At 39.8% G+C, this 16,320-nt stretch overlaps 1 protein-coding gene across 3 annotated transcripts in view; it reads right to left on the reverse strand.

Moving 5' to 3' along the window:
- The window catches only part of VEGFC (vascular endothelial growth factor C), a 100,334-nt gene extending 84,014 nt beyond the window's left edge, over window positions 1–16,320 (reverse strand). Inside the window, exon 1 of one of the 3 annotated variants that reach the window (XM_004021836.6) lies at window positions 15,728–16,320. In XM_004021836.6, coding sequence (XP_004021885.3) covers window positions 15,728–15,874 — 147 coding nt within the window. In that variant the 5' untranslated portion in view covers window positions 15,875–16,320. Of the gene's footprint in view, window positions 1–4,127 lie in introns of all 3 variants that reach the window. The other 2 variants (XM_042241512.2, XM_042241511.2) reach the window with 2 other exon arrangements.

Genomic DNA, 16,320 nt, shown 5'->3' on the forward strand with positions numbered 1-16,320 from the left:
TCATCAAGTATAAAATCGTTAATCATTCCAGATTACTACAGCTCCAAAATCTTGAAGCTGAGAAAAAAAAAGATATATCTAACTGAAAGAAAACTGTGTTTATAAATAAACTATTAAGATAAGCAACTTAAAATAAGGTTGCTGCTGCTGCTGCTAAGTCACTTCAGTCGTGTCTCTGTGTGACCCCATAGATGGCAGCCTACCAGGCTCCCCCTTTCCTGGGATTCTCCAGGCAAGAACACTGGAGTGGGTTGCCATTTCCTTCTCCAGTGCATGAAAATGAAAAGTCAAAGTGAAGTCGCTCAGTCGTGTCTGACTCTTAGCGACCCCATGGACTGTAGCCCACCAGGCTCCTCCATCCATGGGATTCTCCAGGCAAGAGTACTGGAGTGGGGTGCCATTGCCTTCTCCTAAAATAAGGTTATATATCCCTTATTTATTATTTGATGGTGAATTTTCCCCCCAAAGTTTAACAGGAAACTCTTCATTAGTATTAAAGGGGCTGCATCAATTAAAATTTGTGTTGGACAGAGTATTTAAGAACCAGTACTCTGTTAGCCAATCACCTCTACACATTCTACTGAGATTTATAATTGCAGTTAAAATAGCTCATGTGGCATCAGTAGGCATTTGTTGATAGATGAGAAGATTATCATACATACCATGTATTGTATTTCTAGCTGTTTTAAATTTAAATTAGCACTCTTTCCTAATTTCCCATCTTGATGCTATGGTGACAAATTCAGGCTTGTAAAAGCCTAGAATTAAATACATCTTTTAAATAGTCTAGGTGTTTGTTCATTAATCTGAAGACAGGAAAATATATTCTTGTTTGCACATTTTTTTTTTCTGTCAGTTCTGAGACTTCTCATCTCTAACTTCCTTTCTCTCTAGATCCTTTGAGAATCCTCTCTCTCCCTGTGTTCCCTCCAGTTACCACTATCCAAACACTTAGTGTTGGTTCGTGGTCATTCTCAACGTATTACACTTTTAACAGCAAGAAGGGACAAAGGATAAAGCCTTCTTAACAGAACATTTGTTTTACTTGGAATGTGGTTAATAAATATGGCTTCTTAAACTATTTACAAAATATAAGCATAACATTTTAAAAGAATCCGTCAGCAAGGCAAAGATTGTTAGATACAAAATACAGGTTATTTTGAATCAACAGATTAAGAACACAAGTTGATAGATAAAAACACAAGTTGTTTAGTTTACAGCAACTAAACAACAAGAAATTTATAAAGTCCCTCCATAGCCACAAGCTCATATTAATAATTATAAAAATTTCAGTCCACTTGAAAGTGTTCTTTTGATAAATATAAAGTAATTTTTTAATTATAAGGTATTTTCTGATTTCCAGGGGAGAAAAGAAAACAGGAAGACAAGCAGTACCTTATTACAAAAGCGAAAGTTTTCCCTTAAATCTGCACTAGCTTCTGTCTTCTGGATTTCATTGGCCAATTGGCTAGGGTGTGTGAGCTGCAAAGAGAGCTGGGGAAAAAAACTTTTTAAAACTGGATACAGGAGACCTCAAACGCAGTTGGGTCACAACTACATTTAAAATTTCCAATTAAGCATTTGAATGACATGAAGAAAATGAATAAGAAGCAGCAGGGCCTAGTCATAACTGATCAAGTCTGAGAGGAGAAAAGAGCTGTACTTCTGCCCCCTGCCATGTTTCATAGATACTGTGGAGGCCATGTACAGACCAGTCTTCCAAGAGCTGCAGCAAGAGGGAAAGGAAAGAAGCAAGACCGAGAAGATCACACCTGCCTGATCCTGAGCCCCTGGACCAAACCCTGGCTAAAGCGCTGGTAGTAAGTAAAACTCGATGCTATGATCCAGTGATTAGTTCTGTCATTTTTATCATATTTTGTTTGACTTTGTCTTTTTTTATATATCAAAGTGAACAACCTGGATTTGTTAAGTTATAAAAGTTTCATTAAGTATTACTACTTGGAATTATCAGATTATGTACTTTAATTAGTCTCTTTAACTATGGACAACACAGCATTGTTCATTTCATTAAAAAATATGCCATACTTTGCTACTTATTAGTTGGCATTACTGGACAGGAGATGTTTTAAATTCACTGAATTTTAAAAGGTACTGTATGGGCACTATAATAGATAACTTGTTGTCACTTTTCACAGAAGTCTAAGTTCTTGTCTCTATTTGTCAAAAAGCAAGTCACTATTATATACACATAAAACTTGTAATGATATGAAATAGTTTATACTTTGGTATTTTACAGAATTATTTCCCTTAGGCTTTATTTGATACCTTAAACACTAGTACACAGAAAGCAATAACTGCTTGATGAACAAATTAATGAATCTTAGAAAGTGACAGATACAGATATAAAAGCTACTCTTGGTATACACAAAGTATATATATTTTGAGTCAAAATGTGCTCAGAAATCTAGTTCTTTGGCTCATCTTGCTTTACGTTATAATCATAGTCTAAATAAGTCTTTAGATCTAAGAATTTGATGTCTTTTCTATTTGTAATTCAAAATGAAATAGATTTTCACTTTACCTACAATTACAATCAGCAAAATATTGAACTTTAAACAGAATAAAGCATAAATAGGCAAAAAATGGCGACTGGGGAACAGAAGCCATTGTGTCTTCACATGCTGATGGTCTAGTTGTGGCTAACTCAGTTTTCTCACAATATATGTGTTTGCTGGTGAGCTTTGATGACTAAACCAAGCTAGAAGTTATAAAGCATTTCTATTGCAATTTTCTCACAATCATAATTGGAAGCAATAAAGACAATGCCAAAAGTAAAGAAAAAACATATTTAGGGAAAAAAAAAAAAGACCCTCTTCTGTTAGTCTGTTATTCAAGAGACAAAAATGCTACTGGAGGGAAAACTGTTCCTTAAGATGGCCTAATAAAAGAAAAAATGTATTCTTTCTCTAACAATAAGAACCTGCAATCCCCAATTATTTAGTCCTATGACATCTATTATAATGAAATGTTGATTAAATAGGAATTACCTAATTAAATAATTTTTATTAAATCATCCGGCCTCAAGAGCAAGTTATTTTGTTGAACATCTAAAGATTTACAAGGGCTATTATAAACTATGTCCATCTTTTAATTATCAGTCTCACTGCAGTCAGGTTTTGATAACTAAACATAACCTAGATGTATTTTAACCATGCTTCAACTCTCTGCTGCGAAATTTTTCTCTGATCCAAAACACCCTCTTCTCTACACACACAGTAACTCACCTTATCAATTCCCGGAGAGTGCCTCATTTTCACATATTCTTTCTCCTCATAAACTCTAGATTGATCCCCCACAACTTTCTGATTTCAAATTGTAGCAATGAAATGAGTTAGCTTGACAAAATTATTATACATTTTACATGTTGGCAAAGACTGACTTCCTTCCCTACCACCAGAAACATAAAAAAAACTGATGAGTATGGAAAAAATTTTGGTTCTTCACACTAAATGCCATAGCTATACACACATACACACACACCACACACACTGTGAATTTCTATATTTATGGATGCAATATGTTTATCAAGCCATAAGCCAGCAATATTATATTAAAATTGAAATCACCATAATATAAAAGCATAATTTATGCATCAAAATAGTGGGAAGATGTATTGAGGTAAAATGACAACACAGACTGTAGAATCTGATTTTGAAAAAAAAAATTTAAGTCTACTCTAAGAAAATCTGATGTCACTGTTCTTTGTAGCATGAAATTTATATACTGTACCACAAGGTAGATATATCACAGAAGATGGGATGGTTGGATGGCGTCACCAATTCAATGGACATGAACTTGGGCAAACTCTGGGAGATGGTGAGGGACAGGGAAGCCTGGCAAGCTGCAGTCCATGGGATCGTAGAGTTGGACACAACTTGGTGACTGAACGACACTATCACCACCGCCACAAAGTGGTATAAACAATGAGTAACTCCTGACAGTGGTGAGCATTTATTTTTGTAATGAGCAATAGTTGTTTACAGTGTGTTCAAAAATATTTACGTGCAAAATAACGTATGAGTAAAAGTATGGAAGAAATGGAAAGAAAAGAATGTGTAATTTACATTGAAGGGTATGTAACGCCAAGTCTGAAACTTTAGTCTTACCATATCTATCAGCACCCAAGGGCATGTCATCAAACTGGATGCTTTGTAGTGAATACTGATTTCTAGATTAGGAGTCTTTTTGACCTTCAAGATGATGATCCTGGAGTTACTGTACATTTTTTTCTACTGTACATAGGACACAACAGATCGCATCCTTGGGAAAGCAAAGCACCTAGATGGTTTTAAAAAATGGATTTAATGAATAAAGTGATAATAGTTTAGTCTTAGCAAAATAGAAACTGTTCTGAAAAAAGACTGAACCTAAATATGATTATGTTGCAATGTTCCAGTGAACTATGGTAAAAATCATACAGCTTCAGAGATTTATATACCATTCAGTTCAGTTGCTCAGTCGTGTCTGACTGTTTGCGACCCCATGAATCGCAGCACACCATTAGGTCCCAATGAAACTCATAGTAGCACACACTGAAATCCATATTTATGATGTCTTGGTGATAATTTATTAAAAACTGAAAAGTTTTAAACATAGGTATATTTAATGGGAACTCTTGATGTGCAGACTAATGGCACCTGACAGGCTGGCAGTTTTCAGAGCTGCCTATTAAAACTCAATTATATCCCATTCACTAAGCACATGCCACACGCAATGCACATGGCGGAGCATACGCTTCATCTGAGTGTTGCAGATTTAATGTTTGATTTAATATCACATTAACACATCCCTTGGCTTCCCTGATAGTGCAGTTGGTAAAGAATCTGCCTGCAATGCAGGAGACCCGTGTTCGATTCTTGGGTTGGGAAGATCCGCTGGAGAAGGGATAGGCTACCCACTCCAGTATTCTTGGGTTTCCCTTGTGGCTCAGACAGTAAAGAATCTGCCTGCAATGCAGGAGGCCTGGGTTCAGTCCCTGGGTTGGGAAGATCCCCTGGAGAAAGTATTCTGACCTGGTGATTTCCATGGACTGGTCGCAAAGAGTCGGACATGACTGAGTGCCTTTCACTTCACTAGCACATCTCTTAGTTTATGAGTTACCACTCCAGTGTTGAAGAGAAAATTAAATTTATGCCAGTCTGAGTTTCAGTCCTGGGAGGAGGAAACCCACATCCAGCCCTAAGAGGTAGAGCAAATCAGGTACATGTGGTCTCCTCGTGTATCTCCTTTCTAAAAGTGAACATCAACATTAAGGGAAACTGTAATTTTAAAAACCTGACGAATGAAGGCAAAATTAAAATCTTGGGTGTTCTCTGCTAGAGGATGCTTGAGGCTCCCTACTGTGACTATCCCCACTGATTACAGAAGAGCCTACACTGTCAAGAAGCAGGTCACAAAAAGGTAACCCTGATTCCAAATGTCTTCATCCTGAATTCAGTTAAGTTACGTGCCATGGTATGCCATGTGACAGTAATGTAACTACACATAGCCGTGCCCTGGTATCCAGGGGCGTGGCTCCAGCACCCCTACAAACACCAAGATCCACAGGTGCTTAAATCCTTATTCTATAAATGGCATAGAACAGTCAGCCCTCCTGTATCCAACTACCTGGTGGGACTGACTCCTCCAACGGTGATTCAGATGCCGGGGGTCAGATGCAGGGGGCTAACTGTATGCTATGCTCATGTCGCTGCGACTCAAGAGCCTGTTTTCCTAAAGCAACACTGAATAGGCCTCCAACAAGTAGGCCTCACTGCTACCAAAGTTTAGGGGGAAAAAATCATCTGCACTAATTTATGACATCATTATTTGCTTAATCTGTGTATGTAAAGCAGCTTCCAATTACCCAAATTTAAGTGTAGTGGTTATGACTCATGAATAATATTGACCTTGATAAAATTCTAATTTGGAATGGATGAACATCAAAATTAAAAGACTTAAGATTTAAAGAGAACAAACAGTGAATCACTATCAGCCCAAAACTAAAATTTTGGCTCTGAGACACAAGAATTAGTTTGTTTTTTAGGGAAGTCATGACCCATAAGCAAACATGTATCTAAATAAGTGCTCCATTTTTCCAAACATAAACTGGGAAGAAGACTTTCAAAAGGATAAAGTAACTAAATACACACAACAGACACAAACAAAAAAGAAGGAATTAAAAATATTCCATGCGGGCAATGCTATTGTAGTAAAGTAAACCACAGTGGTTTGAAACAGCTTCACATTTGGTATTTGATATTAACTATTTCCAAGGAACTTTGAGTAAGAGGAAATAATCTCTTTTACAGATTATGGGAATTTAATCATAGAATTCATGGCACCTGGGTGGTGACTCCAATTAAAAGAAAATCAAAAAATCAAGATCCTTTTCTTTACTATTTTGGTCTAATGTAATTTGCCGATCTCACCCATTTTTGTTTGGACTTGCAGAGGGGATGGTTCGATATTGGGAGGAAGAAAAGACTCCATTTAAACATAAACAAGGAAGAGAAAAATGCACTATTTTCCTGAGGAGAGGTTACAGGGCTATCACCAACACTTTTTTTAAAATAAGGTAATTATTTTTGTCACCTCCGAAAAAGAGGTTTATTTTTAAACCTCTGAGCACCAGTTGGCTGAAGAGGTGATAAATGGCCTACTTGTCCTTCTCCCAGTCAGTCCCAGGAGGGAGTAAGCATTGCCTGTCTTCAAGTGGCACCAACTCACATTGGAGAATCTTTCTAAAACACCACATTGGCGTCTGCTTTTTTTATTTTTTTTTAAGAAATTTTTAACCCATTTCAAGTATTTAAGCAGACTGGAAGCAAAAATATTATTAATTTCATGAACATTGCCTCTCCTTATAAAAGAATATCTAATAATGTTATTTTAATCTTGTTTCTGACCCCCTAAAATAAGCATAGCACTTTTACTAGAAAAATAAATTAGAATGAGAATGGAAAACTGCTGTGAAGAAAACATTAAAATTTAAAATTGCATCCTATAACTGAAGAAATATATCAGCACTTAAATATAAAGCTTCATTTTCTATAATCACAGTTTTTCGAGTCCTGAGATAGAAATATGAAAATCACTTTAAAAATAGATCATCTCAGTATCTGCATGTAGATTTGTATGGATAATGTACCTCGATATGTGTAGATGTGTTTAGATAATGTATTCTCTAATTCTTTATTCATGTACATATTGGCTGAGTTATCTATTTAGTGTTAAGTCCTTCCTTCCCGATTTAGTCAGCAAAACTTCCTCTGCTTAGAAATATGGTATCTGATCAAAAGTTCCTAAAATATTCCAACTAACACAAGCTGGAATCAAGATAGCCGGGAGAAATATCAATAACCTCAGATATGCAGATGACACCACCCTTATGGCAGAAAGTGAAGAGGAGCTAAAAGCCTCTTGATGAAAGTAAAAGAGGAGAGTGGAGAAGTTGGCTTAAAGCTCAACATTCAGAAAACGAAGATCATGGCATCCGGTCCCATCACTCCATGAGAAATAGATGGAGAAACAGTGGAAACAGTGTCAGACTTTATTTTTTGGGGCTCCAAAATCACTGCAGATGGTGATTGCAGCCATGAAATTAAAAGACGCTTACTTCTTGGAAGAAAAGTTATGACCAACCTAGATAGCATATTCAAAAGCATAGACATTATTTTGCTGACTAAGGTCCGTCTAGTTAAGGCTATGGTTTTCCAGTAGTCATATATGGATGTGAGAGTTGGACTGTGAAGAAGGCTGAGCGCCAAAGAATTGATGCTTTTGAACTATGGTGTTGGAGAACACTCTTGAGAGTCCCCTGGACTGCAAGGAGATCAACCCTGGGATTTCTTTGGAAGGAATGATGCTAAAGCTGAAACTCCAGTACTTTGGCCACCTCATGCAAAGAGTTGACTCACTGGAAAAGACTTTGATGCTGGAAGAGATTGGGGTCAGGAGAAGAAGGGGTCGACTGAGAATGAGATGGCTGGATGGCATCACTGACTCAATGAACGTGAGTCTAAGTGAACTCTGGGAGTTGGTGATGGACAGGGAGGCCTGGTGTGCTGAGATTCATGGGGTCACAATGAGTCAGACACGACTGAGCAACTGAACTGACCTGAACTGAACTGAACATCTCTACTGGAATCCTAAGGAAGTGGATACTTTGAAAATGTTATTAAGTAAAAACATGTTACTATCTCTTGAAGAGCTGGGAGCTGTATCCACCACTTACTCTGAATTTCCTCTTTCCCTCTGCTTACCACTTCCAGTGGCACTCCCATCACCATCAAGTGTTCAGTGCCAAGAAATTCATAGTGTATTCTCAGTGCCTGGCAAACTGGCAGACAGAACCATCAGACAAAATCTACTCTCTTAAGCCAATCAGGGAACTGAGATAACCCAGCCTTACCCTAGGAGCAGGAAGGTATTTACTCCAAGATTCATCTCAGTGACAGCAGACTGGATGCTTTGTGGTTGTCATTTCAGAAAAGCACCCCCAAAGAGGCAAGGCAATCATACTTGCTAAACAAATTTATACAAATTTAACTCTTTTTAATACTTTTTTATGTGTACCATTTTTAAAGTGTTTATTTAATTTGTTGCAATGCTGCTCCTGTGGGGTGTTTGCTTGTTTTAGCTGTGACGTATGGAGGTTCTTAGCTCCTTGACCAGGGATCAAACCTGCATCCCGTACATTGGAAGGTGAAGTCTTAACCACTGGACCACCAGGGAAGTCCCTTAACTCTTGCACATAAGCTTCTACCATTGTCTTTTCATTAATTTGGTGAAAGTGTATTTTCATCTTTTAGCTATTCTACGATGATTTTACTATCATGTAGAATGCATATTTCTCTCTTGTGCAAATTAATAACATAAAGATGAGATATTTGCACATTAAAGTAGCAATAATAGTCTGTTTCTTTAATAAACATCAAAGTATTTGAGCTTTGAAAATATTCAGGATGAGTTCATGTGATATTATATGGCATTATAATGCCCTGTGTACCAAAGTCCTTTTTACCCAGTGACTTAAGTGAGGCGTTTAGGCAACAACCATCATGCCTTGGTGGTCTACGGCTAGATGTCTCCTCCAGGGACAGACACATACTTGGCACACAGGACAGGTGGAAGCGTATTCTAAGTGGGTCTACAATACAGTCTTCCTACACTGAATGATTAAATCCCTTGGATTTCCCCCAACTGTCTCAAAAATCAAACATCCATATAACATCCTGTTCCCACACTACAGAAATCAGGACAACTGCTGGTAAGCTTATAAAAAGAAAACATGTAATAAATTAGGTAGGAAAGAGCTGAAGAATCACGCTGAAGAATATCACTGTTTCTTCATATGTGGAGGTATTTTGAGGACCAAGTTTTAAGGTGAAATAAATTACAAAATAAATGGCTAATTACAATCTTTACAGGAGAAGGCGATGGCACCCCACTCCAGTACTCCTGCCTGGAAAACCCCATGGATGGAGGAGCCTGGTGGGCTGCAATCCATGGGGTTGTGAAGAGTTGGACATGACTGACTGACTTCCCTTTCACTTTTCACTTTCATGCATTGGAGAAGGAAATGGCAACCCACTCCAGTGTTCTTGCCTGGAGAGTCCCAGGGACAGGGGAGCCTGATGGGCTGCCGTCTATGGGGTGGCACAGAGTCGGACATGACTGAAGCGACTTAGTAAAATGGTAAATTACATCTTCCTGGTTTACTCTAAAATATTCATCTCCTCCCTATCTGTCCAAACCAGGACAGTACTGAAGTTGACCTTGCTAAGAAGTCTGACTTTTAAACTCTGAAGCATTGCTATTTACACAAGGGTATACATCTGAATATCTCCTCTTTTGTTACATCCATTTTATAATAACTGACTTTTGGGTTTGAGTAAATTTTCTGCTGCACTAAAAAATTAAAATAACAAGTACAAAGTAATTGTGTTATTTACATGATAGTTCATTTCTGCCCCCATTCTGGTCTTACTTTTAATAGGAATACTTGTAAGCAGATTTGAAATGAAGGAACTGCTAGGACACTTTAGGATTATCTTTCTCACTCTAATTGCTAGCTTATTTGAGAATAAGTGTATAAATGATGGAAAATCCAACCTTATATAAGTTTTTTATATATTATTTCAACAGACTGTCTAAAAATATTTAACTTGGTAAGACAGAACATGTAAGCCACTGATGGCAGCTTGAAGAACCATTAAGAGGTGAATGTGTACGTCCGTGTGTGTGTGTGTGTGTGTGTATCTAAGCATGACGACTGTTTACATTGCTTGTTCTGTTTGGAATTCAAGCCAGAAGAGTCAAGATGACTGTTATTAGTGTATTTTATAAATGCTTCTGAGTAGAACAGGGATGGGCGCTTACGTAAGTTAAGTGGTCATCATTATCATCATCAGAAGTCCAGAGCATATAGAGGAGCTCAGACAACATATATGGGTGGTCAACAAGTGAGGAGAGCAGGCACTGCCAGGCACTTTGAGGAAGTCTGAAGTTTCTATAATATTTCACTGTTTCTTATGATGTTCTGGACTCTCCAGCCAAATGGGCTGCTCCCAGTTGCCCAAACACCCACTGACTGCACTGGCATTACTGGCCTCTGTCCTCCGCTCTCACACTTCAATATCCAAAATATCCCTCCCACTCTTCTTTCTGTAACCAGCATTTAACCATTTTTCACAGCTTACTCAACATCACCCCACCTTTCCTGTGACTGCCAATGCATCCCCCAGAAACCTAGCCACTGACTTCTGGTAAAGCAAGAGACTCTTACAAAATGTCTTATAATTGTCTGCATTTATAGATTAACTCATTTCTGGTATTTTTAATGAGTAAGTTTCTTGTTTCTTAAAAATGATGATATACTTGTTATAGACAGGAATCACTCACTCACTTTGTATCACTCACTGCATAGTAATTTCCTGTTTAGAACTGAAGCTGCCACTAGTGAGGATTAACTAAAACATCCCTGAATTGAAGTAGATTTAAATATGAGAATTTGGAGTAAAAAGTATATAAACCTGGTTCTAATGGGTAAAGTAAGAGGTAGGGGTGTCCATAGGGCCTTCTTCTTGAGTACTTCAATTTTCCTTCCACGCTGTTATGAGGCAACAGGTGACTGAGGAAGAAAGCCCTTTGGAAGAGAATAGTTCTCCATTCCAATCTCTTACCACAAGCCCTGTGGATTGCATAAATGCAGATTCCAAAATTTTTCAAGAAACCCAGTACATATGCATTTTAATTCTCCCTCCACACCCAGCAGGGTCTGTGGCAGCATCTCATAAATAAATATATTACTGTTTCTTCAACGATGCTTAGATATATTCAAACTTAGAGGGTAAGTAAAGACTATCCGTAGCTTTATGTCAGATCAGGTCAAGGTTATAGAACCAAATAAATGTATGAAAATGAGCTCTGGGGTTTCAGAAAGGCAGAAAGGGAATCATCAGGGATCCCTTCTAACACTTGACAGCTACTGGAGTGCCATCAGTACCAGGAAAGGGTGAGACCCCACCAGCAAAAGGTATTTTAAGGCAACTATTTGATTCTGTGATGGATGCCCAATAAAGCAAATTAAATGAATGCAATTTTTCTCTAACAGTTAAACTACAAATTAAGTAAATCAATTGTGGATAGGAGCCTCCTGAATAATTTGCATGAGTAAATTCCAGAAGAAAGGATGACACTGATAAATCTGAAATATTTACAGTAAATTTTAGCATTATAGTATACATCAATCATTATCTCTTATTGTTTAAAGTTCTCTGCTACATTAATATTTCTAATGTGAAAAATCAATGATATCTTAATTCACAACTACTACAAATCTGAAGTGACAAATTGGTGTTTTGCAACACAAAGTAGACCTCTGAAGTATTTAGACAGTGCAGCAGGAATAATGTAACAGGTAAAAGGGGCTACAATGTAATGTTTAGAAGTTGAAGGAGATATCATTCCTCTGCAACTGAAGTCTGTTCTTTCAAACCCAATTATTCCTGAAAGGTCATATAGGTAAGATCACTATATTTCACTGAAGTTATATTAGTGCAACTTAGAAATAGTAATTGTCAGAAATTGTTTTTAGGCCTCTAGCTCTGCAGCCATTCTTGTAACAGTACTATGGATTAGGCCAGTTATGATCCACCTTTAATCAGAGAGCATCCTGGGATGAACCCTGGAAGAAAGTCCCAGTTTCTTTCAGATTGTTCCATTGTGGGGAATGTAACAGGCGATCCTGGCTGCAGAGCAATACTTCCTCTGTCTCCTTGCATACTGGTCCACTTACAAGAGGAAGAGAATAATAGGCCTTTAGCAACCCTGAAGGCTCTAACCCATTACCATGCTTTTCTAAACTATATGCTGCAAAAGTTTTGTTTTGTTTTGTTTTTTAAAGGAAAAAGCTCTATTCTTGCTCCTGGTTAAATCATTTGAGTCTTAGATTCATCATCTTTAATAAAAAATATAACACCCATCTCATGAAGATGTAGTGGAAAACAAAATGAAATTAATGTATAGGTAACCACAACATTGCAGATATAACCTAAACACATGTATTTAAACACCTACTCTCACAGTGTAGGTATGTATGGTACCCAGGGGGTGATCTGAACTTGTGAAGACACTAAAAAGACAGCAGTGCTGAGACAGAAAGTCCTCATTCTCTCACACCTGCATTTATTGAAATCAAAAATATATATAAGGACCTAGGTATTTTAAACTGTCTAACCCAATAAAATACTTTTATTTTTTGAAATGAAAGTGGAATTTCATGATATGAACTAATTCTTCCTTTTGTTAATCATAAATCAACTTTTAAAAACAAACTCAACTTCAACCACAGTGAACTCTTATCTTATCTCATGTTGGCAAATAATTGTAGTTAGTAATCTAGTGCTTTTTTTAGGTTTTGCAGTTTTTTCTTTTTAGCTTGCTCGTAATTTTAAATATTTCCTTTTTTAACTCCAACATGTCTAGTTAATTTAATTACATAATTAGGTAAAACTACCTGCCTTACTTTTCTGACATTAACTTGCTTGTACTCACATCCTTGGGAAAAACAACTTAGAAGTTTTTAGTAAATCATACAACCATAAATGGGCTTACCTTGTGGCTCAGCTGGTAAAGAAACCGCCTGCAGTGTGGGAGACCTGGGTTCGATCCCTGGGTTCGGAAGATCCCCTGGAGGAGGGAAAGGCTACCCACTCCTGTATTCTGGCCTGGAGAATTCCATGTATAGTCCATGGAGTCACAAAGAGTCGGACATGACTGAGCAACTATCACTTCACTCACAACCATAAATAATTAGAAAAGAAACCTAGGTCTAGGAACAAGGAGATCTCATTTCCATTTGTGATTTTACCTCCCAATTTTTTGTGAAGATCCCCCGGAGAAGGGAAAGGCTACCCACTCCAATATTCTGGCCTGGAGAATCACATGGACTATATAGGTCATGGGGTCGCAAAGAGTTGGACATGACTGAGTAACTTTCACTTTGGGGCTTTGGGAGTGGGGTGAAGGATGGGATAGTTAACCATGATTCACACCTTGTGAGTTTTCTTCCATTTTAATATTAAAAAAATAATTCTGAAGTGTAAATTAACAAAACTCTGCATTTCTTGGGGATTATGTATATGTAGAGTCTTCTATTAACCTTCTGAAATCTCTTAAGGTTTATGTAGAGCGCAGAAAATTAACATTAGCTCTTGATTGTTATTAGGGCTTACATCCAAATAAGGCACTTGTTTTGTCCACTAGGGAGAGACGTGGAGTCTTTGGACCATGTCTCTTGGCATTTTCATGGCAAGGACACAGCAATTCCGCTGAAGGCAATAATGACACGCCCTCTCAAGCCTCTATTCAACCGCTGGGGAACACTTCAGTGAAGGAATAATACTCTGCTTTACGGATGGTCAACCATGAAAAGCCAACAAAATTCATAAAAGTTTTCACAGCAAAGGGAAAACTTAATTAAATCACCAATGAAGACAGTTTTGAAAATTAAGAATAAATTAACTCCAACCAAAAGAGAAGTATATAAACACATGCACATACACACATATGGTCCGCTCCACTCAGGATCCATCCAACAGAGGGAGTGACTCTTACACAGGCTCTTGGCTTATCAGGATAGGCTTCTAACTGGACCTGCTATTTCAGTTTCTCAACTGTAAACCAAAGTAAGTTATCCTAGGCAGTAGAGAGGAATTCTCTTCCTAAGTCATACTTTTAAGAAATAGTTTAACTCTGAGGAAACAGAAAGTGAATCAATATCATGAAATCCAAGGCATTTAAGCTGCAGGAAGCATTAGTGGGTCTAAGACTACATTTTTTTTGTGGCATTTGAGGACAGGAAGACATTCTTATAGCAGTAATTTTACCAATGTAAATATCTGTATTGAAAATTATTTTACAAGTCACATAAAACACTCTTTTCTGCACTTTATACGTTTTTACTCCATAGTTTTTTTCCCTTGACCCCACTGAATGACAAATTCCAACATTTAATTTTTCCCCCAAAGTACAAAGATATTTTTTTTTAATCAGTCTTCTCAATCTTAAAAGTGTGTTTCAAAATAAAACTGGGGAGGCAATTTAATTTGTACACAGTCAATATATGCTAATCAGTAAACTCATGATTAGCAGTTACACACGCCTGGCACTATTCCTGCCATCAGATGAAATAAATTGCTGCAATCTAGTTCCAGCTACGGAGAAGGCACTGGCACCCCACTCCCAATACTCTTGCCTGGAAAATCCATGGACGGAAGAGCCTGGTAGGCTGCAGTCCATGGGGTCGCACAGAGTCAGACACCACTGAAGCGACTTAGCAGCAGCAGTTCCAGCCAGGGGCTACAGCAAGTGTGTGAAGTGAGACTTCCCATCTTATGTGGAATATGAAACTTTTTCATGAATTCAAGAACTTTATTAAGCATATTCTCCATCCTTATGTCAGATCTGAGCTTTTAAGGTAGACATACATTTTTTTTTTAGAAGAGCAGACACAAATAATATACGACATTTGGGAATCAGAATGTCCCCAAAGCATCTTGGCAACATTTTTCAGGCAAAGAGTTAAACATCTCGTTGAAAAACAGACAAGAAAATCCACCTTACTTTTCACAGTTCTTGACCACATTTCAGAAATGCAGCGTTTACTAAGTCGAAAAGCCATGCCTGATGGTGATTCGAGATCCTGTTGCATCTCAAGTTTGACCAACTTCTCCAGGTGAATCTGAAGTCTGATGCCCTCAAGCCCCATTACTAACCCCACAGAAGAGGAACACTCCATAAAAAGCAGCCTCGGATGACTGGTCATCCAAGCCCTGGGAGCTGCTGAGGTCCCAACTCACTTGCTAGGGAAGAAAAGAACCCTCCCGGCGGGTTAACCGGGGTTCCAGCACAGCTCGGCTCCCCGGCGGGGACCGCTCTCCAGCCGGTAGGTTATAGGAGCGCGGTCACCAGCTACCTTCCGAGCCTTGCACTCGGCGTAAATTGCCTTCCTATTTAGTAACAACTTTCTGTGGAAAAAAAGGAGAAAACTTTCTCTCAGAAACTCTACACTCAGCTCAGCAACTTTGGATCCAACGCACACAAGGTGAAACACAAGCCCATTCTTTGCACAGGTTCTGGGTCCTTTGAGACCCGACGCCCCCGCCTCCCCGGGGTCCCCACGGTCCCCGAGGCCCCCAGGGTCCCCGCAGCGCGCACCCACCTTGGCCTCGCCCGCGTCCGGCTCCGTGTCCGAGAAGCCCAGTCCCGACTCGAAGGCGGTGGCGGCGGCGGGCGCCCGGCGCGGACCGGGGAGCAGCGCAGCGGCCAGCAGGGAACACGCCAGAGAGCAGAAGCCCAGCAAGTGCATGGTGGCCGGGCCACGGGCGCGGGGGCCGGGCGCCCCGGCGAGGCTGCCTCGCGGCTCGGCCCTGTCCCCGAGGGCCGCCCGGGACCCCGCGGAGCCGGGGCGGCGGCAGCGGGTCCGGGCTCGGTGCTCGCGACGCTGCGAGCCGCTCTACCGCCGGCGCCCGCGAGCCGAGGGGTCAGAGCAGCGTCTCACAGGAAACCGGACATCCGAGCGCCCGCGACCGCGGCCCGCTAGGTGAGGCGAGGGCGCGGGAGGACGGCGCCCCGCTCGGCGGCTCGGGGAGCGAGGGGTAGCCGAGCCCAGACGCCCCGCGAGGCTCGCGCCCTGCGGCGGCCCCGGGGCCCGCGAGCCCCCGCCTCCCCCTCCCCGCGGCGGGGCGAGCCGGGTGGCCGGGCGGCGAGAGCGGCGGCGGCGCCGGGCGGCGAGGCCGGGGAGCGCGGGGCTGC

The sequence above is a fragment of the Ovis aries genome, chromosome 26, assembly GCF_016772045.2.
Source record: "Ovis aries strain OAR_USU_Benz2616 breed Rambouillet chromosome 26, ARS-UI_Ramb_v3.0, whole genome shotgun sequence".
NCBI classification, from domain to species: domain Eukaryota; kingdom Metazoa; phylum Chordata; class Mammalia; order Artiodactyla; family Bovidae; genus Ovis; species Ovis aries.